General features: G+C 34.7%; 1 protein-coding gene across 7 annotated transcripts in view; it reads left to right on the forward strand.

Moving 5' to 3' along the window:
* STXBP5L (syntaxin binding protein 5L) overlaps positions 1-26349 on the forward strand; it is a 346530-nt gene that overhangs the window by 126177 nt on the left and 194004 nt on the right. For all 7 annotated transcript variants that reach the window (XM_076001837.1, XM_076001841.1, XM_020287216.2 and 4 more), the window contains exons 7-8: positions 11556-11619; positions 24754-24837. In XM_076001837.1, the coding sequence (XP_075857952.1) occupies positions 11556-11619; positions 24754-24837 (148 nt within the window). The remainder of the gene's footprint in view (positions 1-11555; positions 11620-24753; positions 24838-26349) is intronic.

Below are 26349 nucleotides of genomic sequence, written 5' to 3' on the forward strand. Positions count from 1 at the left end.
GTTGACTTACAACTTTCATTTATTTTTTCAAGATAATTGGTATGAGCTATTTTGCTCTTACTTTTCTGTATGTGTATTTTAAAAAACATTTATCCCATAAACAATTATGTTTCCCCCCACCACACAAAATACTTTTTTAGCTATAAGGGGAAAGAGCCTTCCCCCTATAATCCTAGTCCTATAAAAGCAATAAACAGGAATGAATTTAGTGCTTTTCACATATTATTTTAGATGTTGATAAAAACATACAAACAGATAAACTTAAGATTATAACCTTTAAACAAATACAATGTTAGTACATACTATAAAACTTTAAAACAAATTCAATATTAGTACAAATGTGTAGATGTATTATTTGTGTTCAGTTGAATGCTGCTAAAGTATTTGAGAAGAGTTTATTATCTTAGATCAAATATTTCACCACTTTTGTAATTTGTCTTCATATTCATTTACTTAACAAATCCTTTTTTTTTAATTATTTTTTTTATTTTGGCAAATTATGGGGGTACAGATTTTAAGGTTTCAATAAATGCCCATTTCCCCCCCCTCCCCCCAAAAGTCTGAGTCTCCATCATGACCATCCCCCAGATGGTGCACATCCCACTCACCATGTATGTATATACCCGCCCCCCTCCCCCCTCCCACCTGCCCAATACCCTATTACTGTAGCACCTATGTGTCCACTTAGGTGCTACTCAGTTAATACCAGTTTGCTGGAGAATATATCTGGTGCTTGTTTTTCCAATCTTGGGATACTTAGTAGTATGGGTTCCAGCTCTAACCAGGAAAATATAAGGTGTGCTATATCACCATTGTTTCTTAGAGCTGAATAGTACTCCATGGTATACATATACCACATTTTATTAATCCATTCTTGGATTGATGGGCACTTGGGCTGTTTCCACAGCCTTGCAATTATGAATTGTGCTGCTATAAACATTCGAGTGCAGGTGTCTTTTTTGTAGAGTGTCACTGGATCATTTGGGTAGATGCCCAGCAATGGGATTGCTGGATCAAATGGTAGATTCACTTGTATCGCTTTAAGGTATCTCCATATTGCTTTCCACAGAGGTTGAACTAGTTTGCAGTCCCACCAGCAGTGTAGGAGTGTTCCTCTCTCTCCGCAACCACGCCAGCATTTATTGTTTGGAGATTTTTTGATAAAGGCCATTCTCACTGGGGTTAAGTGATATCTCATTGTGGTTTTGATTTGCATTTCCCTGATGATTAGAGATGTTGAGCATTTCTTCATATGTTTGTTGGCCATTCTTCTGTCTTCTTTAGAAAAATTTCTGTTCAAGTCCTTTGCCCACTTTTTAATGGGGTTATTTGATTTTTTCTTCCTAATTTTCGTGAGTTCTAAGTATATTCTAGTTATCAGTCCCTTATCAGATGCATAGGATGCCAAAATTTTCTCCCATTCTGTAGGTTGTCTGTTTACTTTCATGACTATTTCTTTGGCTGTGCAGAAGCTTTGTAGTTTGATCATGTCCCATTTATTTATTTTTGTTGCTGCTGTGATTGCCTTTGGGGATTTCTTCATAAACTCTTTGCCCAGGCCGATGTCTAGGAGAGTGTTTCCAACTTTTTCCTCTAGAGTTCTAATAGTTTCATATCTTAGGTTTAAGTCTGTTATCCAGCGTGAGTTGGTTTTTGTGAGAGGTGAAAGGTGTGGGTCCTGTTTTAGCCTTCTACAGGTGGCTATCCAGTTTTCCCAGCACCATTTATTGAAGAGGGATTCTTTTCCCCAGCGTATGTTTTTGTCTGCTTTGTCAAAGATGAGATGGCTATATGAGGATGGTTTTATATCAGGATTCTCACATCTGTTCCACTGGTCTATATTCCTGTTTTTGTGCCAATACCATATTGATTTAATTACTACAGCTTTGTAGTATAGTTTGATATCTGGCATATTAATGCCTCCCATTTTGTTTTTGTTGCCTAGAATTGCTCTTGATATTCGGGGTCTTCTTTGGTTCCATACGAAGCGTAAAATTATTTTTTCTATATCTGTGAAGAATGCTGATGGGATTTTAATAGGTATTGCATTGAATCTGTAGATCAGTTTGGGTAGTATAGACATTTTGATGATATTGAGTCTGCCGATCCACGAGCATGGTATGGATTTCCATCTGTTTACATCCTCTGCTATTTCCTTCCTCAGTGTTTCATAGTTCTCCCTGTAGAGGTCTTTTACCTCCTTGGTTAAATATATTCCTAGGTACTTTAATTTCTTTGTTGCTATTGTGAAGGGAATTGAGTCTTTGATTTGATTCTCAATTAGATTGTTGTTGGCGTATAAGAATGCCTCTGATTTCTGTGTATTAATTTTGTATCCTGAGATTTTACTAAATTCATTGATCAGTTCCAGGAGTTTCTTGGTTGAATCCTTGGGGTTTTCTAGATACAATATCATATCATCAGCAAACAGTGAAAGTTTGATCTCTTCTGCCCCTATTTGGATACCTTTGATTCCATTTTCCTGTCTGATTGCTGTAGCCAAGACTTCCAGCACTATGTTGAACAGAAGTGGAGATAGTGGGCAGCCTTGTCTGGTTCCAGTTCTAAGTGGGAATGATTTCAATCTTTCCCCATTCAGTATGATGTTGGCTATGGGTCTGTCATATATGGCTTGTATCATTTTTAGGTATGTCCCTTCTATGCCTATTTTCTTAAGTGTTCGTATCATGAAAGGGTGTTGAATTTTGTCAAAAGCTTTTTCTGCATCTATTGAAAGAATCATGTGGTCTTTGTTTTTGCTTCTGTTTATGTGGTGAATTGCATTTATAGATTTACGTATGTTGAACCATCCCTGCATCCCTGGGATGAAGCCCACTTGGTCGTGGTGGATTATTTTTTTGATAAGTGTCTGGATTCGGTTAGCTAAGATTTTGTTGAAAATTTTTGCATCTATATTCATTAGGGATATTGGTCTGTAGTTTTCTTTTTTTGTTGCATCCTTTCCTGGTTTTGGTATCAGAGTAATATTCGCTTCATAAAAGGTGTCGGGGAGGTTTCCGTTCTTCTCGATGTTGTGGAATAGTTTCTGCAAGATAGGTACTAGTTCTTCTTTGTAAGTATGGTAAAATTCAGGTGTGAAGCCATCTGGACCGGGACTTTTCTTTTTAGGGAGATTTTTAATTGCTGTTTCTATTTCAGCTGTTGAGATTGGTCTGTTCAGGGAATCTATTTCTTCCTGGTTGAGCCTAGGGAGGCTGTGTGTTTCTAGAAATTTGTCCATTTCCTCCACATTTTCCAGTTTGTGTGCATAAAGAGTTTTGTAGTATTCATAAATTGTACCTTGTATCTCTTTGGGATCAGTTGTGATATCTCCTTTTTTATTCCTGATGGAGCTTATTAGAGATTTCTCTTTTCTGCTTTTCGTTAGCTTAGCCAATGGCGTGTCAATCTTGTTTATTTTTTCAAAGAACCAACTTTTTGTTTTATTAATCTCCTGAATAGCTTTCCTGTTTTCAATTTCGTTTAGTTCTGATTTGATCTTGTTGATTTCACTTCTTCTGCTGGGTTTGGGGTTGGTCTGTTTTTCTTTTTCCAGCTCTTTGAGTCATTTCATTAGATTGTCTATTTGTGATCTTCTTGCCTTTTGGTTATAGGCATTTATGGAGATAAACTTTCCTCTCAGAACTGCTTTAGCTGTGTCCCAGAGGAGTTGATAACTTGTCTCTCCATTGTCGTTTTCTTCATAGAAGTTTTTTATTTCCGTCTTGATTTCTTCATTTACGAAGTAATCATTTAGTAGGAGGTTGTTTAATTTCCACGTTTTTGTGTAGAAATGGGAGTTTCTGTTAGGGTTGATTTCTAGTTTTATTCCACTGTGGTCTGAGAAGGTACATGGTATGATTTCTATTTTTTTAAATTTCTTGAGATTTTCTTTGTGTCCTAGGATATGGTCAATCTCAGAGAATGTCCCGTGAGCTGATGAGAAGAACGTATATTCAGTGGATTTTGGGTAGAATGTTCTGTAGATGTCTGTCAGACCCAATTGTTCTAGAGTTTTGTTTAAGTCCATTATTTCTTTATTAATTTTCTGTTTGGAGGATCTGTCTCGTGCCGTCAGTGGGGTGTTGAAATCTCCGGCGATTATGGAGTTGCTATTAATCCATTTGCTTAGCTCCAGTAAGGTTTGCTTTATGAATCTGGGTGCACCTAAGTTGGGTGCATATATATTTAAAATTGTTATCTCTTCTTGATGGACTGTGCCCTTCACCATTATATAATGACCCTCTTTGTCTTTTACTACTTTTGTCGGTTTAAAAACTAAATCGTCTGAAATTAGAACTGCCACACCAGCCTTCTTTTGGCTTCTATTTGCTTGGAATATTGATCTCCACCCTTTTATTTTTAGTCTCTGTGCATCCTTGCAGGTTAAATGTGTTTTCTGAAGACAGCATATACTTGGCCTGTATTTTCTTATCCATTCAGCCAGCCTATGTCTCTTGAGTGGAGAGTTTAAGCCATTCACATTTATTGAGAGAAGTGATAGGTAAGGTAGATTACTGATCATTCTGTTGGGTTGGATGTTGTTGCTATGATTTCTGTCTTGAGCCATTGTAATATCTGGCCTTTAATATCTTTGGGTTTTGGTTGTTTTTATATCCGTGGATTATTATTATGATGTTCCGTGCATAACGCTGTTTTAAGTACTTCTTGTAGGGCTGGTCTTGTCTTGGTGAATTCTCTGAGCCTTTGCTTGTCTGAGAATGTTTTTATTTCTCCTTCATATACGAAGCTTAGTTTTGCAGGGAATAATATTCTAGGCTGGGCATTATTTTGTTTCAAAAGAGTGAGAATGGGGCCCCAGTCTCTCCTTGCTTGTAAAGTCTCATTAGAGAAGTCTGATGTTATTTGAATTGGCTTTCCCTTGTATGTCACTTGCTTCTTTTGTCTTACAGCTCTTAGAAGGGCCTCTTTAGTTGATACTTTGGTCAGTCTGATGACTGCATGACGTGACGTCTTCCTGTTTGCATTGAATCTCCCAGGGGTCCTCTGGGCTTCTTGAACTTGTATATCGAGATTTTGAGCAAGGCCTGGGAAATTTTCCTCTATTATATCTTCAAAAAGCTTGTCCAGCCCTTGAGTGTTGTCTTCCTCCTCTTCGGCTAAACCTATGACCCTCACGTTAGGTTTTTTCACATAATCCCACAGCTCTTGTAGGCTTTGGTCTTTTCTCTTGTTTCTCTGCTGTATTTCTGTGACTGATTTATTTAATTGGAAGGTGTTATCTTCAAGCTCTGAGATTCTTTCTTCTGCTTGATCTACCCTGTTCTTGAGACTTTCCACAGTATTTTGTAGTTCTCTGAGTTGATTCTTCATCTCCAGGACTTCGGTTAAAGTTTTCTTCACTGTGTCATTCTCTTTGTTGAACCTTTGTTCCATTTCTTGGAGGTTTTTTGTGTTTTCTTGGTGTTGGTTATTGAGTTGTTGTTGCAGCTGGGTGAGTGTTCTTATGATCCACATACGAAATTCCATTTCTGTCATATTGGTTGCCTGATTTTGGTCGGTGTCCGTTTCTAGGGGGCTGGTACTCCTCCTTGGGGGTGTGTTTTCCGTTTGGTTCTTCATATTTCCTGAGTTCTTTCGCTGATTTCTTCCCATGTTGATCAGTTGTTGTTTCTTTCCTTAGGTTATTGTTTGGGTATTCACACAGCTTGTTTAGTTTCTGAGGCGTTAGGTGGTGCCTGTGGGTGAAATTGGACCACTCCCTGTATATTGAGTCAGTGGATGCCGTGGCAAGGCTGTGCAAGATGCCGTCCCTGTCAGTAGGTGGCGTTTGCTTGGAGGAACAGGCTATGGTGTTGATTTTGAGTCCTGTTATCAGCTCTCGTTCTGGGCGGAGCTGGGTTGGATAAGCCTGCCCTCAGGCCGTTAGCAGGGGTCAAAGTTCTGTGCTCAGCTTCCAGGGAAAGCTGTCAGGGCAGGGCTGGAATGGTCCCGCTCAGCCAGAAAGTCTGGGTGTGGGGGTGGGGCTGTCTGAGACCTGCAGTCTGCAGCAGGCCTCGCTTCTTTCCACCCTCCCCAACTCTGCAGCTACTCCTGGGCCTCTGCCAGCAGGCCAGACCACAAGCCACCAGGCCTCCCCGGACTGTGGTGCCGGCGGGGAGGTTCCCTGCACAGGAACGCCACCTGGGTTGGGCGCACGGCCTCCTCCTGGGTGGAGGGTTGTCCTCTAGGGCGCCTATCCGTCCCTGGAGGCACACAGCCCTCAGTAGGCTGTTCACGTATAACCCTTCTGTGCCCCGGGCAATGCTAGCCCTCGGTGCAGGGGATCTGGTCTGCAGGTCCGACCTCTGTGTCCCAGAGTTCAAACTGTATTCCCACCAGGGAGAGGATTTCCGGTCCTAATTCACCCACAGGGAGCCCAAGCTGGGTCTATGTCTCTCAGCCTCTGAGTCGGCACCGTTTTCCTGGGAACACGGTGCCAGCAGCACCTGGGAGGGCGGGCGGGGTCCCAAACGGGAAGGTCCCGTTCCCTGGAGGTGCCTCCGGCTGGTGGCTGTATTGTCTCTCTGGGCAGCCGCGGGTAGGGTTGGTGGAGGGGAGGATGAGGCAATATGGTGCCTGCCGCGCGGCTCGGGTCCGTGCACACGGAGGTGCCCGGAGGAAGTTGGGAACCTAGTGCCACGTCTGCTACAGGCTCACCGTTGGCAGGCGGCGGCAGTCTCTGGGCTGATGTCCGCAGGTCTCTCCACCCGCTGGGGAGCCCACCAGCAGTCCCGAATGCAGGGGAGGGGAAACAGCAGATCCACCTACCCTTGCCGCTGGTCTCCGGGCTGCTCCGGTGGTCTTAGCCTCCAGTTCTCCTCCGCAGCCTCCTCCCGTGGAGTCTCCCGGGGTCTCAGGTACCCCTCCTTCCGGCCCTTGTCCGCTGTATGCTCGTCTTCTTGCTTCTTTCCTCTAGTTTCTGCTAGAATCGGTCTTTTCTCTACTTAACAAATCCTTTTCATAGTTTTAGTTACTACCTGAACTAGTGACTTATATATATTTATAAGGTCTGTACTTTATGATTTCAAGACTAATAAAGAGTAGTAAAAGATGTATATTTTAAAGAAGGGTAAAACTAGGTGGAATTAAAGAGATAAAATAAGGCACTTTTGTTAATGTTTTCATAGTATGATCTTATACATATGATTCAGCATTAGCATAGCCTCTACCATTATGTAAATAAATACTGTTTGATAGACTTAATACGTGCCTCTGAAAATGTTCTTGAAATATCTTCAAGAAGTTATTAAGAAACAACATGCCATCACCTCCTGAATGTCTCTTGATTTGTTTAGACTGGATTTCCAAAAATGTGTTCCATGGAATTGTAATTTCCTTGTGGTAGATAAAATTTTAAATGCCAACTTCCAGTCTCCCAGAATTGTCTTTTGATTTCTCTCTACCTCTCAAGATACATTAGAAAATGCATGCTACTTCCTGTTGCTATTGTCCTGTATGGGACAATAATAAAATATGGATTTAATTAAGAAGAACCATTTCATAAATATAATTTTAGATCATGAATTATAACAATATATTGTCTAAGTATGACAACTGTAAGACTTATTTTTTAAAATTATGAGATTATTTCTAAATCCTAACTTGAAATACATTTCATTCAATGTTTCTTTTTCAGCTTATCTCTATTTTTAGTGTGTTTCCAAAATGTTGGTTATTTGGATCCTGGAACACATTTTCCAAAGAAGTAATGATGTTTGCAAAATGCTTTATAAAGTAGCAGTATAGAACTAAATTGTCATTAAAAAATATTTCTATGGAAAAATATATTTCAGATTATAGTACAGAAATAGCTGTTTTTGTAGGATAGCCCCAGCCTTTAAAAAAGGTAACCCTTTTATCTATATATGATTAAATTTTGAGCATGAAATTTATAATTAAATTTTATGTTTAAGGTTGTATTTAACAATCATTCAAACATTTATTGAGCACTATTATGAGATAGGCACTAGAAACAACTATGAACTAAGAAGACACAGTTTCTGTTCTCCTGGGACCTCCAGTCTAATGAAAGTAAGATTAAATAAAAAGGACATTAAAATATATTGGAAATGTAAAATGGTAATTCTACAAGAAGGGCGTCTGATAGAGACATAGGGTCCCAGAGAAGTATCTGTGAAGGAAGCCATATACATTTATGCTGAGATCTGAAGGATGAGTTGATTCAGTTAGATGAGTAAAACATAGGGGACATTGGTGATAGTGTTCCAGGCAGAGGGAACAGAACAGGCAAAGGATGGAATGTAAGACAGTTTTGTTTCACTTTCAGAAATGTTAAGTAATATGGTTTTTAGTTCATTGGAATGGCTAGGGGAGAGATTATAAGAGATAAAGCTGGGAGGTAATCAGGATATATATCATGAAAGGTCTTGTAAGCCAATTTGAGAAGTTTGGACTTACCTAAGGCCATTAGAGAGCTAGATTTTGAAGGGCTTTGAGTAGAGATTTGTCTTGATCAGCTTTGTATTTTAGGAATACTACTCTGAATTCAAGTATGGAGAAATAATTAGAAAGAGGAAAGAGTATATTGGTAAAAGTTATGATGGTGGTTATAGAGGTAGACATAAGCTGAGATATTAAAAAAATATTTAGAAGGTAGAAGAGGAAAGAAAAATAAGGAAAACTTATGGGCATGCCCCCCCCCCCCCCAGTGTTTGGCTTGAGCAACTATATGTTGCTCAATTAGTGAAAGAGTACAGGAGATTGAATAGATTAGGAGTAAAATAATGAGTTCAATTTTAGGTAGGTTGAGTTGTATGTGTTTTTAAGACATTCAAATGGAGTTGGTATGGAAGAGTGGTAGCAGGTAGGATCTACGGATATGAAGGTAGTGAGATAGATCAGAATTTACATGATTGTTGAAACCATGAGGATAGATGAAATTGTGCAAGAAAATTATATAGAGAAGAGGTAACAAATTAGCCATTGAATCAATTATTAATATGACTCACAAATATGTTTTATTTGGCCCTCAGATTATTTGAATATGTTATGAATTATTAGTTTCTAATATTTGAAAGTTGGTAGAGTGAAATGAAAATTTGGATTTCCAGCTTTTCATGAAAGGAATTCACGATGAAACAATCCTAGTCTAGCATTCTTTAATGGCAGCAATCAACTGGAACTGAGTAACAGCTTTCTTTTATAAGTGGATAATATGCTGTCCACTTTGGCACAGTTCTTATTTAGCCTATTAACTCATTTGCAGTATCTGCATGGTTCCTGTAGGTTTTTTAAATTCATGACCATATATGGAAATAGATGGCAGTTTAGGACAGAATACCAGGGAGTACCAATATTTAAGATATGGGAAGATAATGAAAAATCCACAATGGAAACTATCAAGAAGCCTATTGTGGTGCAAAGGAGGGAGAGAAATAGGGACACCTAGAAGAATTACCAGGTATTGTTTAGGTGGCTAGTACATGAATTTAAGTTCATTGATAATTCTATCTAAAGTAATTTTCCTGGGATTTTCAGAATCCAGAGTCCACAGATGGTTTTTTAAAATCTTTTAGGTTAATTTCTCATGACCATAAGTTTTGCCGAGAGTACTTTGTGGGATTTGGAAGTTTAATGTTAGAGAAAAAGTCATAAGAAAGATACTAAAATGTTAATAGTCATTAACTCTACATAGTAAATACTGTGAAAGCTTGTTCCTTTTAACTTTGACGTCTTCTAAGTTTTTAAAAAATAATAAAGAATATTTGATCTGCAGTCTGAAAAAGTCACTGCCAAATAACAGAAGTTTAGTGCTAGATTATTTTATGAACTAGAGTGTTTTGTAGAATCTGAGAATCTAAATGGAAGAGTCTTATGTATGATCTAACCAGTATTTTCCAAAATGTATTTCAGTGATTCCTTTCATCTGATCAATGAAAAAGGATTCAATGGACCAATAATTTTGTAAAATATTGAAGATTTATAATGCTTATTTTAATAGTACAGTCTCTAAGAAGTTCTATGGGGAAAAAAGTATTTAACTTTATTTAATTCAGGGTTTCCCAAATTTTTTCAATATGGAACACTCTTTATGTGAAATAACTTATGTTTCTACTAGTTTATCATTGAGTACATTTTGGTAAATGTTGGTCCAATCAAACCAAAGAAATAAATAAATGTTTGTGGTTTGTTGGTTATTATTAGTTTCCTAAAAGATAATTTAAGTACATTTTCCCTTATCAGAGGAATTTATACTTTTACAGAACATTGCATTTGTATGTAGATGATGTGTTACATATAAATGTAGAAAGAATTGCAGAAAGCTCTGTAGATTTTTATGAAGCCCTCTTTGATTTCTTTTCTTCCTACATATATTCTAAAATGCAAATAGTAACTCTGATTTCTAATTATCACAATCATATTTATTGAATGTGTACTATATTTGCCATTATATTAGACACTATATACATATCATTTCTAATCTTCACAATTATTCAGTAGGATCAGTGCTATTATTTCTATTTTTAGTTGAGATTATTTAGGCTGAATCTACTAAAAAAGTTTAGTAATATCCAATAAATCTGTGCTTATTCTTCCCGGTCACATTGAGGAGTCAGTATGAGGAGACCCTAGAATTAATTTGTCACTGTTCTCTGATTCCAAGTAGTTTCTATGATTTAAATCTTCTTCACTGTATTATAAAGAATCTTTGATGCTTGTCATGTGTACTTAAGAAATAAAGTGAAGCTATATCAATATAATCATAATAGAATTAATCTGGCACAGGTAGGCCACGAAGAAAGGCTATGCAAAATTGAGTAATAATACATCTCTGGTCATATCAGGTCATATCTTATTTAACCATGACATACATAATCATATTCAGCAATGACATAAGTTAGACTGGGAATTATAAAAGAAGCATGCCACATATCAGAGTGGAATAAATTTAAAGTCAAATTGATAGAGCACAGGTCCTTTAAAGATATGCTATTAGATTCATAATTATCTGTTAGATGATGAGATTATGTTAGATGATGAGATAAACGAGATATAAGTCATGAACTAGGTTTCCCCAATTTGTCAATTTTCTGTAAGATGGCTATCACTAGAGTGAGTTTATTTTTAAATCAAAGGTGCCACTGTACTTTTCTTTAGGGGCAAAATCAGAGGAGATTTCATGTCAAAGGAAATCTTAAATCAGGTATGTACTTTGAAACTTGATTGACACAGGTTTACACCATCAGCTGTAACTGTGGCTGTATTGTTCTTTTGTCTATATAAATAAAAATTCAGTTAAAAAATTTCAGAGGCCCTTATCTGGCAACAAGCATATCAGATAGTGAAGAAATGCAGTGTTATGTGAATCTTTAAGCCTGATTTAAAAAAAAAATTACAACTACTTTAATAAAATAAGTAGGAGAAAGAAAAATAGTTGGAAAAGAAAACCAAAAATCCAAGCGAATCTGAACTTAAGCCCCAAATACTGGCACTTTATTCCAGTAAAATCTTAATTTCTTTGTTTCAGTCTCTAATGGGGTAAGGTATTTTAATGTTTTGTTTTTAATTACTGTTTTGAATTGATTTAACAGATCCACCAAGACTCATCCAGGTCCAGTTGTACATTTAAGTGATAGCCCAAGAGATGAAGGGAAAGTGAGTATTACAATACCATTATTCTTGCTTGTGTTTTCCTCATTTTTGAAAAAAGGTGTTTCTTACTATCATTTTATACCTAATATTTAACATAGTTTATAGCATCTGATGTTATTTAAATTTAAAATTTGTTGAATGAATGAATGAATTATTCATGTTAATATTGGTTCCAAGTCAAGTCTTTAGTTTCACTTGGTACTAAAGTTGATAATTTAATTCTGGAATTTAGAGGAATATAACATGGAGAACAACTTTAATTTTCAAATGCTCTATGCTTGAATTTAATAACATGATTATCAGTATCATTCATTTGCCTCTGTTATTCAGTTTTGGTAGTGATAAATGACTAATATTAAATAACTTAAACTAACCAATCTTTATTTTATAAATATATACTAATATAGAAATACTAATATAGAAAATGATATCAGATAACAGAGATAATCCTTATTCATCTTGATCATTTTATAATTTGCCTTTTATGATGAGGAAACAAAGTTGATAACATGAAAAGATCTAGTGTCACTATCATTATAAATAATATGTTTCTTCAAGTATATAATTTTTGCTTAGTACTAGAGAAAACATTAATAAATTATTTAGTATGTAGATTTGGTTATTTGTTTTTTTAAAGTATAAAAACTGAATTAGTGTAACAAAAATTAAACCTGAAAGGCAAGTCCACTCAGTGGATAATATTGGATTTATTCAAATTGATCCATCAGTACAATGTAATTCCAATCTGGTGTCATCAGAGTTTGCTTATTTTTAAAGGATTCATGAGCTGATTTAAAAATTCACCAAAAAAAGAAAGTGTTTGAGAGTAGCCAAATAATTAAAAAAAAATAAATACAGTGTGATATTGGTACAGAGGTATATAAGAAGAACAATGAATCTACATAGATATTCCCAAAATGGTTCAGGCGTTTGGGAGAATTTTATATATTTTAGAGAAATTTGAGGACATAATTATTGAATAATGATATTGGACAATTGGTTATCCATTTCAAAAAAATAGTAAGACCTCCACCTCATACCATGCACAGAAATAAAATTCCAGATGTAGAAAATACGTAAACATTAAAATCACAACTCAGAAAGTATTTGAAGATTTTTGTAGGATGTGGGTTGTAACTGTGGAGTAGAGACACCCTTGGACAAAACCTAAAAAACTTTAAGGAATATACCATGACAAGAGTATTGTAATAATAATAATAGGCAACAAAGTGGGAGATAATATTTGCTACATTATTAGCAGATGAATAATGAATATGCAGAATATATAAAGAACTTGTACTAATCCTCATCTTATAATTGTAATAGAATTAACATATAATATCTAATAAATCAGGAAGTAGTAATATAAATATATTTAGACATATGAAAATAAGAGCTTAACATGTGGTCACCTCTTACCACCTCTAGAGAGCAGAGTTGGGCAGTAAGGAGGAAACGGCCCACTAGTAATCAGAGAAGTTCAATATACCATTTTTGTTTTAGAATTTTTATGGTTTTATGAGTTACATGTAAATCTTTAATCCATCTTGAAATAATTTTTGTGTATGTTGAGAGATAGGGATCCTGTTTCTATTCTTCTGCATGTGGGTCTTCAGTTTCCCCAGCACTTTTCCCCAGTGTATGTTGTTTTCTGTCAAAGATCAGTTGGTTGTAGGTAGATGGTTTTATTTCTGGGTTCTCTATTCTGTTCTATCAGTCTATGTCTCTGATTTTATACTAATACCATGCTGTTTTGGTTACTATAGCCTTGAGGTAAAATTTGAAGTCTGGTAATGTGATACCTCCAGATTTGTTCTTTTTACTTAATATTACTTTGGCTATTTCAGTTCTTGTTTGGTTCCAAATAAAGTTTAGGATTATTTTTTCTAGATCTGTGAAATATGATGTTAGCATTTTGATGAGGATTGCATTGAATTTGTAAATAACTTTGGGCAATATGGAGATTTTAATGATGTTGACTCTACCAATCCATGAGCAGGAGATGTTTTTCCATTTTGTTTTTGTCATTTACAAATTCTTTCATCAGTGTTTTGTAGTTTTCCATGTAGAAGTCTTTAACCTCCTTTGTTAAGTATATTCCTAGGTATTTTATTTTCTTTGTAGCTATTGTGAATGGTATTGAGTTCTTGATTTGATTCTCCACCTAATAAAGCCAGGAAAGGACACAACAACAACAAAAAAGCAAACTAGAGACCAATATCTATTATGAATATAAATGCAGAAATCTTTAGCAAAATACTAGTAAACCAAATTCAACAGCATTTCAAAAAGAAAATCCACCTTGATCAAGTGGGTTTCATCCAGGGGTGCAAGGATAGTTTAACGTGCAAATCAATAAATGTGATTCACCACATAAACAGAAACCAAAACAAAGCCCATGTGATCGTCTCAATAAATGCAGAAAAAGCATTTGACGACATCCAGCACCCTCTCATGATAAACCCTCAATAAACTATGTATAGAAGGAACATATCTCTAAATTATAAAAGCCATATATGATACCTCCACAGCCAACATCATACTGAATGGGGAAAAGTTGCAAGCATTTTCCCTAATAACTGGAGAAAACAGGGGTTCCCCTGTCACCACTTCTGTTCAACATAGTACTAGAAGTCCTAGCTAGAGCAATCAGGGATGAGAAAGAAATAAAGGGCATCTAAATCAGGACAGAGGAGGTCAAACTATCCCTATTTGGTGACAATATGATCTTGTATCTAGAAAACCCTAAGGATTCCACAAAAAATGCTGCTAGAATTATATAAAATCAGCAAAGTCTCCAATTACAAAATCAATGCATACAAATAATTAGCATTTCTATATACTTATTAGCATATAATCTTGAATAAATCACTTCTTGTATATCAGTTTTTCCACCAATAGTCTTTTTTCACATAGAAGTTTTTGTTTTTAATGTATTCAGTTTATTTTTTCATTTGATTCCTGCTTTTTGTTTCTTATTCACGAAATCTTTCTCTTCCTAAGAGAGCATACAATCATATTTTATGTTTTAAGGCTTTGCATTTCACAATTAGATTTTAATCTATATATAATTTATTTTATGTTGGTTTGATATACATTTGATATTTTGTACATATAAATAATACATTTATTGAATAGTCAATCTATTTTCTAATCATTTATAGGATACTTTACTCTTATATCAAGTTCTCATATTTGAGTGGGTCTTCTGGGCTTTCTCTTCTGTCATGTTATTTATCTATTATTGTAGCAATAATATTAGGATAATTTATAATTAATTGGGATAATTATTAATTGGGATAACTTAAAAAATGTCTTGATATCTGGTTAGCTGTTCCCTTTTCTGTTTCAAAGTTATCTTGACTATTTCTGATTCATTTTACTATATGAGTTTTAGGATCAGCTTATCAAGCTCTATATAATTTTCAATTTGGATTTTGTTTGCAATTTGAACATGTAATTTAGAGAAAATATACATGGTTAAGATATGGGTGTTCTATCTATGAACATGATGTATTTACTTTGGTTTTCATTTGATTTTCTATATCACTTTATAACTGTTTTTCATAAAAGTCTTACATATTTTTTACTAGCTTAATCCCAAATAACTTATAGATTTTATTGCCCTTGTGACTTAATCTTCTTAAAATCAGTTTCATAATTCATTATTTTTAATGTATAAAAATTATTGATTACAATGCAAAATTCTACTTCAAAAAAAAAAGAAAAAAAATTATTGATTTTTTGATATTTTTTCAGTTACATTATTGAATATTTTGTTTTTAATAGCTGTGCTTAGATTCTCTGGAATATTCTGTGTATAAAATCATAGCAAGTACAGACAAATTTTGTTTCTTCCTTTCCAGTATTTATTGTTATAGATATCATTTTGTTGGTTAGGACCCCAGTGCAGAGTTGAATATAAATGGTTTTAGTGGTAACTTTCTTTTGTTTTCAACCTAAAGGAAAGCTTCCAAGATTTCAGCATTAAATAAAATGTTTGTTGTAGGTCTTTGGTTTATTGCTTTTATTAAGTTAAAACATTTCTACCTATTTCTAATATTCTAAGATTTTACATTATGAATGATGTTGAATTTTATCAAATGCTTTTCTATGTGTGTTGAGATGATTAGTCTTTAATTTTTTAATTTGTTGAAATATGTTCATAGATTTTCTAACTTTAAAAATTTTTTCCTTTCTGAGATAAATTCAACTTGGATGAGGAAAGCTAAACTTGGAAGCTTGTTGGTGAAGCACAAAAAGGAACAAACTACTAAAGTTAAAGTACCTATTGAATCAAGATAATATCATATATTCACAAGATAGATCATCCTTTCCCCAAAATATAATTTTTAATGAAACTGCACATTAGCCTATCAAATACAAGAGCATGCTCTTGAACTAAGAATGTCTGTATTGGATATAGTATTGAGTACATCTCAAATTCTCTCAGCTTTGCTTGTCTCCCAAACCCTTAGCTTCTTGGTTCATCTCAAGTTTGGCAGGATTAATCAGCCTCATGCAGTACTGCTTCCTGAAATTGACTAGCTATGCTCAGAGTTTCTGGTTGATTCCATTAATTCTAGATTTAGAAGATGTGCCCTAACATAAGGCATTCAATCTGGCTTCCCTAACAGATGCCAAAGGGGTCAAATGACACAATTATGAATAGAGGAGGTGTTAACTCTCCATGTAAAAAAACCTTCACTAATATCAGATAAGAGACAAGAAATAAATTATTCTTTTCTTCCTCCATATAATTGGGCTATACTGAGTTATAATTTTCTCACATAAACATTTGGAGACATCCTGCAAGTCCATGGCAATATACCTGCTAAGTGACTGGTTGTGTCTCCTTTGCTTCTTCCCATAAAAATAGTGGTTAGTGTGATAATGAATCTTCTTACTTTTACTTTTTGCTTTACTTCACTTTTCCTTTCTGATTGCAGCTCTGAGATTGCACTTCTCCATCAAACATTATCACTTAAGTCTTGCCTCAGGCTTTTTTTCAGCAGACTCCTGGTTAAGGTAATAGTTATTATAATTGTTCTAGATCAGGGAGGGAAACTATAGGCTATGAGCCAAATCTGGCTTGCTGCCTGCTTTTGTAAATGTTTTATTAGAACACAGCCATGCTCATTTATTAACATATTGTCTGTGACTGCTTTCTTGCTGTAAGAGCAAAACTGAGCAGTTGTGACAGAGACTACATGGTCTGCAAAGCTTAAACTATTTACTATCTGGCCCTTTACATAAAAAGTTTGATGACCCCTTTTCTAGATTGTAAACCCTGCGATAGAATTGTAAACCCTGTAAACCCTCAGGATACGATTTTAAGAGTTAGATTGTCTCTGTCACAGATTTTAAGGTTTCAATAAATGCCCTTACTCCCTACCCCCCACAAGTCTGAGTCTCCAGCATGACCATCCCCCAGACGGTGCACATCTCACTCATTATGTATGTATATACCCACCCCCCGCCCCCCTGCCCAATACCCTATTACTATAGTACCTATGTGTCCACTTAGGTGCTGCTCAGTTAATACCAGTTTGCTGGTGAGTATATGTGGTGTTTGTTTTTCCATTCTTGGGATACTTCACTTAGTAGTATGGGTTCCAGTTCTAACCAGGAAAATATAAGATGTGCTATATCACCGTTGTTTCTTAGAGCTGAATAGTACTCCGTGATATACATATACCACATTTTATTAATCCATTCTTGGATTGATGGGCACTTGGGCTGCTTCCACAGTCTTGAGATTATGAATTGTGCTGCTATAAACATTCGGGTGCAGGTGTCTTTTTTGTAGAGTGTCATTGGATCTTTTGGGTAGATGCCCAGTAATGGGATTGCTGGATCAAATGGTAGATCCACTTGTATCGCTTTAAGGTATCTCCATATTGCTTTCCACAGAGGTTGAACTAGTTTGCAGTCCCACCAGCAGTGTAGGATTGTTCCTCTCTCTCCGCATCCACACCAGCATTTGTTGTTCGGGGTCTTTTTGATAAAGGCTATTCTCACTGGAGTTAAGTGATATCTCATTGTGGTTTTTATTTGCATTTCCCTGATGATTAGAGATGTTGAGCATTTTTTCATATGTTTGTTGGCCATTCTTCTGTCTCCTTTAGAAAAGTTTCTGTTCAAATCCTTTGCCCATTTTTTAATAGGGTTATTTGATTTTTTCTTGCTGATTTTCGTGAGTTCTAAGTATATTCTAGTTATCAACCCCTTATCGGATGCGTAGGATGCAAAATTTTTCTCCCACTCTGTAGGTTGTCTGTTTACTCTCATGACTGTTTCTTTGGCTGTGCAGAAGCTTTTTAGTTTAATCATGTCCCATTTATTTATTTTTGTTGCTGCTGTGATTGCCTTTGGGGACTTCTTCATAAAATCTTTGCCTAGGCTGATGTCTAGGAGAGTGTTTCCAACATTTTCCTCTAGAATTCTAATAGTTTCGTACCTTAGGTTTAAGTCTGTTATCCAGTGTGAGTTGATTTTTGTGAGAGGTGAAAGGTGTGGGTCCTGCTTTAGCCTTCTACAAGTGGCTATCCAGTTTTTCCAGCAACATTTATTGAAAAGGGAGTCTTTTCCCCAGCGTATGTTTTTGTCTGCTTTGTCAAAGATTAGATGGCTATATGAGGATGGTTTTATATCAGGATTCTCAGTTCTGTTCCATTGGTCTAAGGTAGTTTTAAAGGAACTCTTACTTCTGCAGTTCTAGCGTAGACTGTGCTAAAAATAGGCCCAGGATCTGCTTATAAGGAGACAAAATTCATAACTTTGGTAGGTCTTATTTGTTAAAGTCAGAGCACTGATAATGAAAGAGTATGACCATAACAACTGGTATATTAGTGTCCTATGGCTGGCATAACAAATTACCACAAATGCGTGACTTAACAGAATTTTTTTGCACAGTTCTGAAAGCCAAAAAAAGTCTGAAATGAAGGTGTTGTTTGGGCCATGCGGCCTATGAAGGCTCTACAGGAGAATTCTTCTTTCTAGCTCGAGTGGCTCTTGGTAGTCTTTGACTTGTGACAGTATAACTCTAATCTCTGTCTTAATTTTCCATTTTAACATGACTTTCTCCTCTGTGTCTCTGTGTCCTCTTTTCTTTTTATAAGAACACCAATCACTGGATTGGAGCCCACCTAAATTCAGGATGATTTACTCTTGAGATCCTTAACTAATCGTATCTGCAGATATTCTATTTACAAATAAGGTCATATTCTAAGATTCTGATGGACATGAAATTTTGGGGACAGTATTCATCTACTATACCTGGAATAGAGAAATTTGTATAAATAAGCCTTAGAATATTGTAACACTCTCCGCCAGTTTCTTCAAACCCTCCTGGCCAACAGAAATACCTCTTTCACCATTTCTGAAGAACAGTTTCATTTTCTGGTACACAGTGTAATGACTTTTCCTGAGGTAGTTTCTTTGCATGATGATGTTTATCCTGACAAGACTAACTCCAGGATCATTGTCTCCAGGTCAATAACCAGAATCAGATCTCAGATCTCAGCACAGCTTAACATAGAAGCATGTCTTCCTCCAGGAAGAAATAGACTAAACATAAAGAAATATAATATCCACTAAAGGAATTGAGAATCTGACTAATAATGTCAGTTACCAAGGGAATGTGTTTGGGAGTGGTTTTTAAGTGTTTGAACTTAGGAGAGCTGCATAGAGGAGAATTTATTTATATGGGTGCACTCATCCATAATTTGGGATTTAATGCTTTGATAAGAAATACTTGGATCTGCACCTAGTATTAATAATTTTTTGGGATGGCTCCTTGAAGCCTGTACTCAAAAAAGGTATATGGTATATGTAACCAAATGCTCAGTACCTGTTCCTGAAGCTGAACAAAGAATGAGAACAGTTGAGGAGAAAGGAGAGGAAGGTTTATTAATTTGCCAGTAAATGAAGAGGATGGCAGACTCTCATCTTAAAGAACCACCCTCCTCTTGTTGTGAAGAGTTTAGGCTCTTACACAGTCCTTTAGTTGACTCAGGGTCTTCATGACCTGTGCCACATGCTGTTCCCATGGGCCCCTGGTGGCTTGATTGTTCCTCATCTGATCTAATCTTGCAGTTTTTCTGTCATTTGTCTTGTGACCATTGAGCCATCCTCTGTGGTGAGAAGAAGAGAACAAACAAACCAGCATGAACAGATGTGCAAGCTAAGCTTCCTGGTATTGTTACTGTGAGATTACAGTTGCCCTTTGGTTTAATTTTTAACCCATAACATAAAGTATAGATATCAAAGTCTTTTGGTATAGTATTAAAGAAGGGATCAGAAGACTAAGGGAGATGAGACTTTATTAGCACCACACTCTAAGCAACTGAGCTAACTGGCCACCCGTTGGAGATGAGAATTTAAAATAAATGTATTGTGTTTGTTTTGGCTACTCACTTTCTGTGTTCCCTAGGAGGCTCCGAAGGCCACTGTCTTCACACAACCTAATAGGAAATGTTCTGGAATGGCATGTACTGGCGTATTTGAGAAGCTTGGTAGTGGTTGTCCTTCAGAGGCCTTTGTTGATAGGGGGAGTTGATGACAGAGACCCAGGATTCATAATATCTATAGGGATTAAATATCATGGATTGGTAGAGGCCAAGTGGAAATATTTAACTGTCTGGCAATAGGAACATAGTTACAGTAACAAGCAGCAAGGCTGGAGTGGCAAGGTAGGACTCTGTGGTAATAGCTAATACATCATTATTCTAGGAGCAAAATTAGATGGGCAGCTGACTTGGATGTTGTTTACTTTGCATAATCAGAAAAAATTCAAGAATAATTTAGCATTTAACATTCACCATCAAAATCACATTATCTCATAAGGTTTTCAGACATGTTAGTTCATAGTTTTGGAATCCAGTGATAGAGAAGCCAGTTATCTGTGAAGAAGGATCCTAACATGCTGTTTTAAATATATACAGTAATTATCGGAACATCTGTGATCATTGACAGGAGTAACTGTTTACCTTTTCAGTACTGTTAGCTATAGAGTCAGAGCAGACGTTGATACCAGAAGAATTAACACCAGTCCTTCTCAAACTCTTCCAAAAAATTGAAGAGGAGGGAACACTATCATACTCATTTAATGACACCAAAGCCAGAAAAAGATATCTCAAGAAAAGAAAACTACAATTGAATATCCATGATGAATAGAGATGCAAAAATCCTCAACAGAATACTAGCAAAGTGAATACAACAGTAGATTAAAAGGATCATACACTGTGACAAGTGAGATTTATTTCTGGCATTCAAGGATGGTTGAACATGTGAAAATCACACTTTCTGATTTCAAATTCTGATTACAAGACCACAATAATCAATATAGTATGGTACTGGCATATAAAACAGACATATAGACCAATGGAACAGAATAAAGAGTCCCCAAATAAATCCATGCATATATAGTCAACTGATCTTCGATAAGAGTGCCAAGAATACACAGTGAAGAAAGATAACCTGTTGAACAGATGGGTTTGGAAAAACTGGATATCCATGTGTGAAAGAATGTAATTTGATCCTTTTTGTACATCATACTAAAAAATCAACTAAAAATGAATTAAATAATTAAACATAAGACTTTAAACTATAAAACACATATAAGAAAACACAGGGAAAATGTTCCAGGACATTGTTCTTGGTAGTGACTTCATGGATATGACACTGAAAGTACAGACAACAAAAATAAAAATAAACAAGTTGGAGAAAATCAAACTTGAAAGCTTCTGCACATAAAAAGAAACAATCAACAGAGTGAAAAGGTAACATAAAGAATGGGAGAAAATTTTTGCAAGCTGTATGTCTGACAAAGGATTAATCTCTAAAATACATAAGGAACTTGTACAACTTTTTAAGATATCTAATAACCTGATTTAAATGTGGGCTTAGAATTTGAATAGCTATTTCTTTGAAGAAGGCTTATAAATGGTCAACAGGCATATGAAAAAATATTATAAGTCACTAATCATTAGATCAAAGCCATGAGAACATATCACCTCATACCTGTCAAGATGGCTACTATTTAAAAAAACCTGAAGAAAATTGTTGGTAAGCTATTAGAACCCATATCCAATATATTGGGAATGAAAAATAGTCCAGCCACTATGAAAAACAGTATGGAGATTCCTCAAAAAAGTAAAAATAGAGCTACCTATTTCATAACAGCAATCCCACTTCTGAGTATTTATCCAAAAGAATTGAAATCAGGATATCAAAGAGATATGCATTATAACACTATTTACAATAGCCAATAAATGGGAACAGCCTAAGTGACCATTGGTCACTACTGCAAAAGACACAATTTCATTCTTTTTAATGGCTGAGTAATATTCCATAGTACATACATACCACATTTTCTTTATCTAATCATCTGTTGATAGACACTTAGGTTGATTTCATGACTTAGCTGTTTGTGAGTAGTGTGGTGATAAACATACAAGTACAAGTATCTTTTAAGATAATGATTTTTTTTTCTGTGAGTAGATACCCAGTAGTGGAATTACTGGATTGAATGGTAGTTCTAGTTTTTACTCTTTGAGAAATCTCTATACTATTTGCCGTAGAGGTTGTACTCTAGTTTACATTGGACTGAATAATAATCAATGGAGACTCCAAAAGGTAGGAATGTAGGAAGGGTATGAAGTATTAAAAATTACCTATTGGTTACTGTGTATACTATTTGGGTGATGAAAGTCCAGACTTTATCACTACACAAGATATCCATGTAACAAAACCTCATTTGTACCCCCATATCTATAAAATTTTTAAAAAAGTCAAAATAATTAGATATAAAATTAACAAGAAAATCCATATGTGGAAAACCTTTAAACTTCTTGAAAGGCATAAAAGTGTACTTGAATAAATGAAATATATTCTTCGCTCTTGAATAAGATGGTTCATTATATTTTCTTCTACTTTCTGAAATTTACTCTTTTATCTTGATATTTTAAAGTGAAATTCTTACATCATTAAATAATTTTAAGTTGTTCTTATTTTCTTAACTATTTATAAAGCTATAAATTTCCCTCTCTTTTTTATTTTTTGCTGTGTCTTGCTTTGTCACCCAGGCTGGAATACAGTGGCACAATCATTAAGCATAAATTTCTCTCTTAAGATTCATATATGTCCCATAAGTTTCAATGAGGCATTTTTGTTCAGTTCTGTTTCATATGTTTCATTATGATTTCTTCTTTGCTTATTAATTATTTAGAGATATTTTAAGTTTCTAAAATATTTTTATCTAATTGTAATTTACTGTGTTTAGAATATAGTATCTACAATTTTTGTTTTTTGGTATTTCATAATTAATTTGATATTTATCAAATACATATTTCCTTCAGATACTGCTTTAATAATGAACAAGTCGCCCTACTCCTTTGTCTTTATGGTACTAACATTCGATTGTGTGAGAAATATTTTTTTAAAATTCATATATGTATGATTTGTAGCTTGGGAGATGTTTGTGTTTCGGTATAGACAGATATGATTGTGGAGCGGTCTTGTTTTGCCTTGATCCCTCCTCATGGTCACAGAGTGACCTTGTCTAATGTCTCCTGGATGTCAGGGGATGCTTTTCTCTTTTTTAATTTTCTAAGTGATTCTAATGTCATATTTCTTATATTATAATCTTGTATAATTACCTCAACAATTTATGACATTTTGAGGTCTAGTATTTTATATTTTATGATTTACTGGGGCTATTGCTAGTAATGTTTTATAAGCAAAGCAATTGTTAACTTTTAGATATTTGCTTTGAAAAAATATAATTACACTTAAAAATATTTTATTACATCTTGGGCTTAAATTTGGAAAGATTACATTATTAATTTTCTTGCTTAAGCAATATTTTTCAAACTTTTTAAACTAACAAATTTCCTTTCTTGTAGTCTCATACATACACTCAATAGAAATTGGTTTTATTGTTCATCATTTTCTCTCATAAAAGAATTGGATTGAAGTTAAAATATATCTAAGGATAGCATATATGACTTTATATAAATTTTATTTTAAAATATTCAAATATATTTAATTTTGGCATTAATTTCATTTAGTAAGTCATACATGCCATTTACTTTAAGTTAGCATGTAAAAAAGCTCATTTTTTGTAAATCAATAACCAAACATTTATGTTATAGTTTCACAAATAAATATCTATTGATTTAATGACCTGATATTTGAACTTTTTGTGTGTTTTTTGTTGAAACTACTAGCTGGTTCACTTTTGTTATTTTTTGTGTCTCATTATGTAATGTTGAGGTAAGTGATAAAGTGTCAGGATGCTATGTAGGAATAGGTTATCTCCATCACTGTATTTTCTGTTTTTACCACTGGTTATGTTTACCCTTCCTCTTCTTTTTTGACTAACCAATGATAGGTTATATTTTATTAGATTTAATCTATCATTGATAAAGAAAACAGGAAGGATACAAGTCATAACTCAATCATGTAACAGTAAAAATCAATAGCATGGCTAGCATTGTCTAGCTGAATCACTGAGTATTGAAGATGATCATCTTGTAATCATTATCTGCTCTCAAATTCTATTTTAGAAGGATGAATATGTATTTTGTTAATAATATTTATTGATTTAAAAACAAATATCAACCATTTTAATGATATGAATCTCTCGAATACCTTTGTGAACTTCTGAGTGTTCACAAACTATCAGTTTAAAATCCGGTCATCAGTCAAAGAGAAAATAGAATTTAATATGAAGTAATTTAAGCCACATTTGTGGCCACATTTTTCAAATGCATGGGACTGAATGGCATATATATAGTTTATTAAACTTAGCTCATTTCCTCTTTTATTTCATCTTTATTTTCTATCCCAATTTTTCTTTCAATCTTTATACTTATTTTTATAGTGTGTTATATATATTTACATTCTTCCTTAATTCTCCTTGGGAATGAGGCAGAGTTTATTGGTTTATATTGAAGCAGAGTTTGTCATGTTTTTTTAAATGTAGGGCTCGTATGTGCAAATTCTAGAAAAATTTATATTCTAAATAAGGTTGTGTTATTTGGTATGATTTTACTTTATTAACATTAAACTTTATTTGAATCAAATTAAAATTAATGTTAGAATTAAGAAAATGATTGTTTTAATGTTTTCCAGCTGCTAATAGGTTATGAAAATGGTACTGTAGTATTCTGGGACTTGAAATCTAAAAGAGCAGAACTCAGAGTTTATTATGATGAGGTAAGTGATTTCTACTGAATATTTGAAAATATTGTGACCCTGTGCCTGTTTTCTATTTTTAAGGTTTGTATTTTAGAAAACGAAATTGTGAATCTGTCTGATTCTCTCACTTAGTACCTCACACTCTTTTTTGGTATTTTTACAAGTTACAACTTTAGGTTTTTCTCCTGAAAGGGAATTCTGCCTTCACTACCTATTTTTGGCCACCCTCCCCCCTCATTATTTTGGCATCTTCTATACTTTCATGCTTGTTGCCTATACTGTATCTCCATCTTTGTCTCAACTGCTTTTCCTTCCTCTATGCTTCAAGCTATTTTGTGCCTCATGGTTCTTAAGGTCTCCAAAAACACTATTCACACCTGCCTTAGAAATTCATTTTCTGTGGCAAAAAGTTTAAGTCAGTTTGAAAAGCCTTATCTTCTAATACTTGCCTTCTTACAACAGAGAGAAATTTTATAAATAGTAATATTTAATAAGTGACAATAATATCTTGAAGTAAGCTTTATTGTATATAAGTAAGACTTGATTAGGTTTTCATTTAGGGGAAGCAACAAACTCCCATTTGTCCAGGATAGTCTCCTAGTTTACACTTTAGTTGTTGAAATATTGATTCTAGGCAATTAATTATTTTCTCCTTCAGAAGAGGCTCATATGAAGACAGTGAAGCAGGGGGCAAAAGGTGAAAAGGGAAATTACCTTTTGTAGTTGTGGAAATAAAGGTGATCCTCTATACTCTTCATTCAATTTGAAAAATGGTAGGAATGGGAAGAGTTAGAGGTAAAATATAGGCCAGAAATATCTGTCCAGTAAAACCCACTCTTGTATGGGAAAAGCACCAAATAAGGCAGTACTGCAATAAATAGAAAAGGACACACATATACATATTTCTTTTAGAAAATATCTTTATTTTATCATGGAGGAATAAAAAAACGTTGCCAATTGAACCTGTCGTCACTCGACTGGGATACTTAACATGTTCTCTCCCATCCTTACATAACTGTTAAATTTTTCAAGTGTTGGTGCTTAAAGACGTTAAGTCTTTGCCTACTTCACAAGTGTAAACTCCACAGTTCATTCTTAGTGGTTCTCTCAAACTAAGACTTTATGATAGACAGATAGTTGTCATAGTGGTAAAGAGTTCAGTAGGAAATGACATAGCAGCTTGGTAATTTGATCATGATTGGTGAAAAATAATCTGACAAGTAATATCATGTGTTCTTTATGATCAACTTCCTGGGCATCTTGAATCATAGGGAAAGAAGGTCCTAAGGCACTAAGCTAGGATTTTCCTTTTGTTACGTATACAGAATATAAAGATGGAGATGGATATTGTTCCTTCTCTCAAGACTAGCAGTTAAATGAAAGTCCACATACAATCTGGATATTTATCCAGTTGGAATTAGAATAGGCAGCTCTAAAGGAACTCGGAGGAAAATTCTGAATCAGATAGTTTTCCTACAGCATTAAAAAATATGGAAGGAAGATTTCGAACTTTAAAAAGTCAGTAAAAGT

Source organism: Microcebus murinus, chromosome 1, assembly GCF_040939455.1.
Source record: "Microcebus murinus isolate Inina chromosome 1, M.murinus_Inina_mat1.0, whole genome shotgun sequence".
Lineage (NCBI taxonomy): Eukaryota > Metazoa > Chordata > Mammalia > Primates > Cheirogaleidae > Microcebus > Microcebus murinus.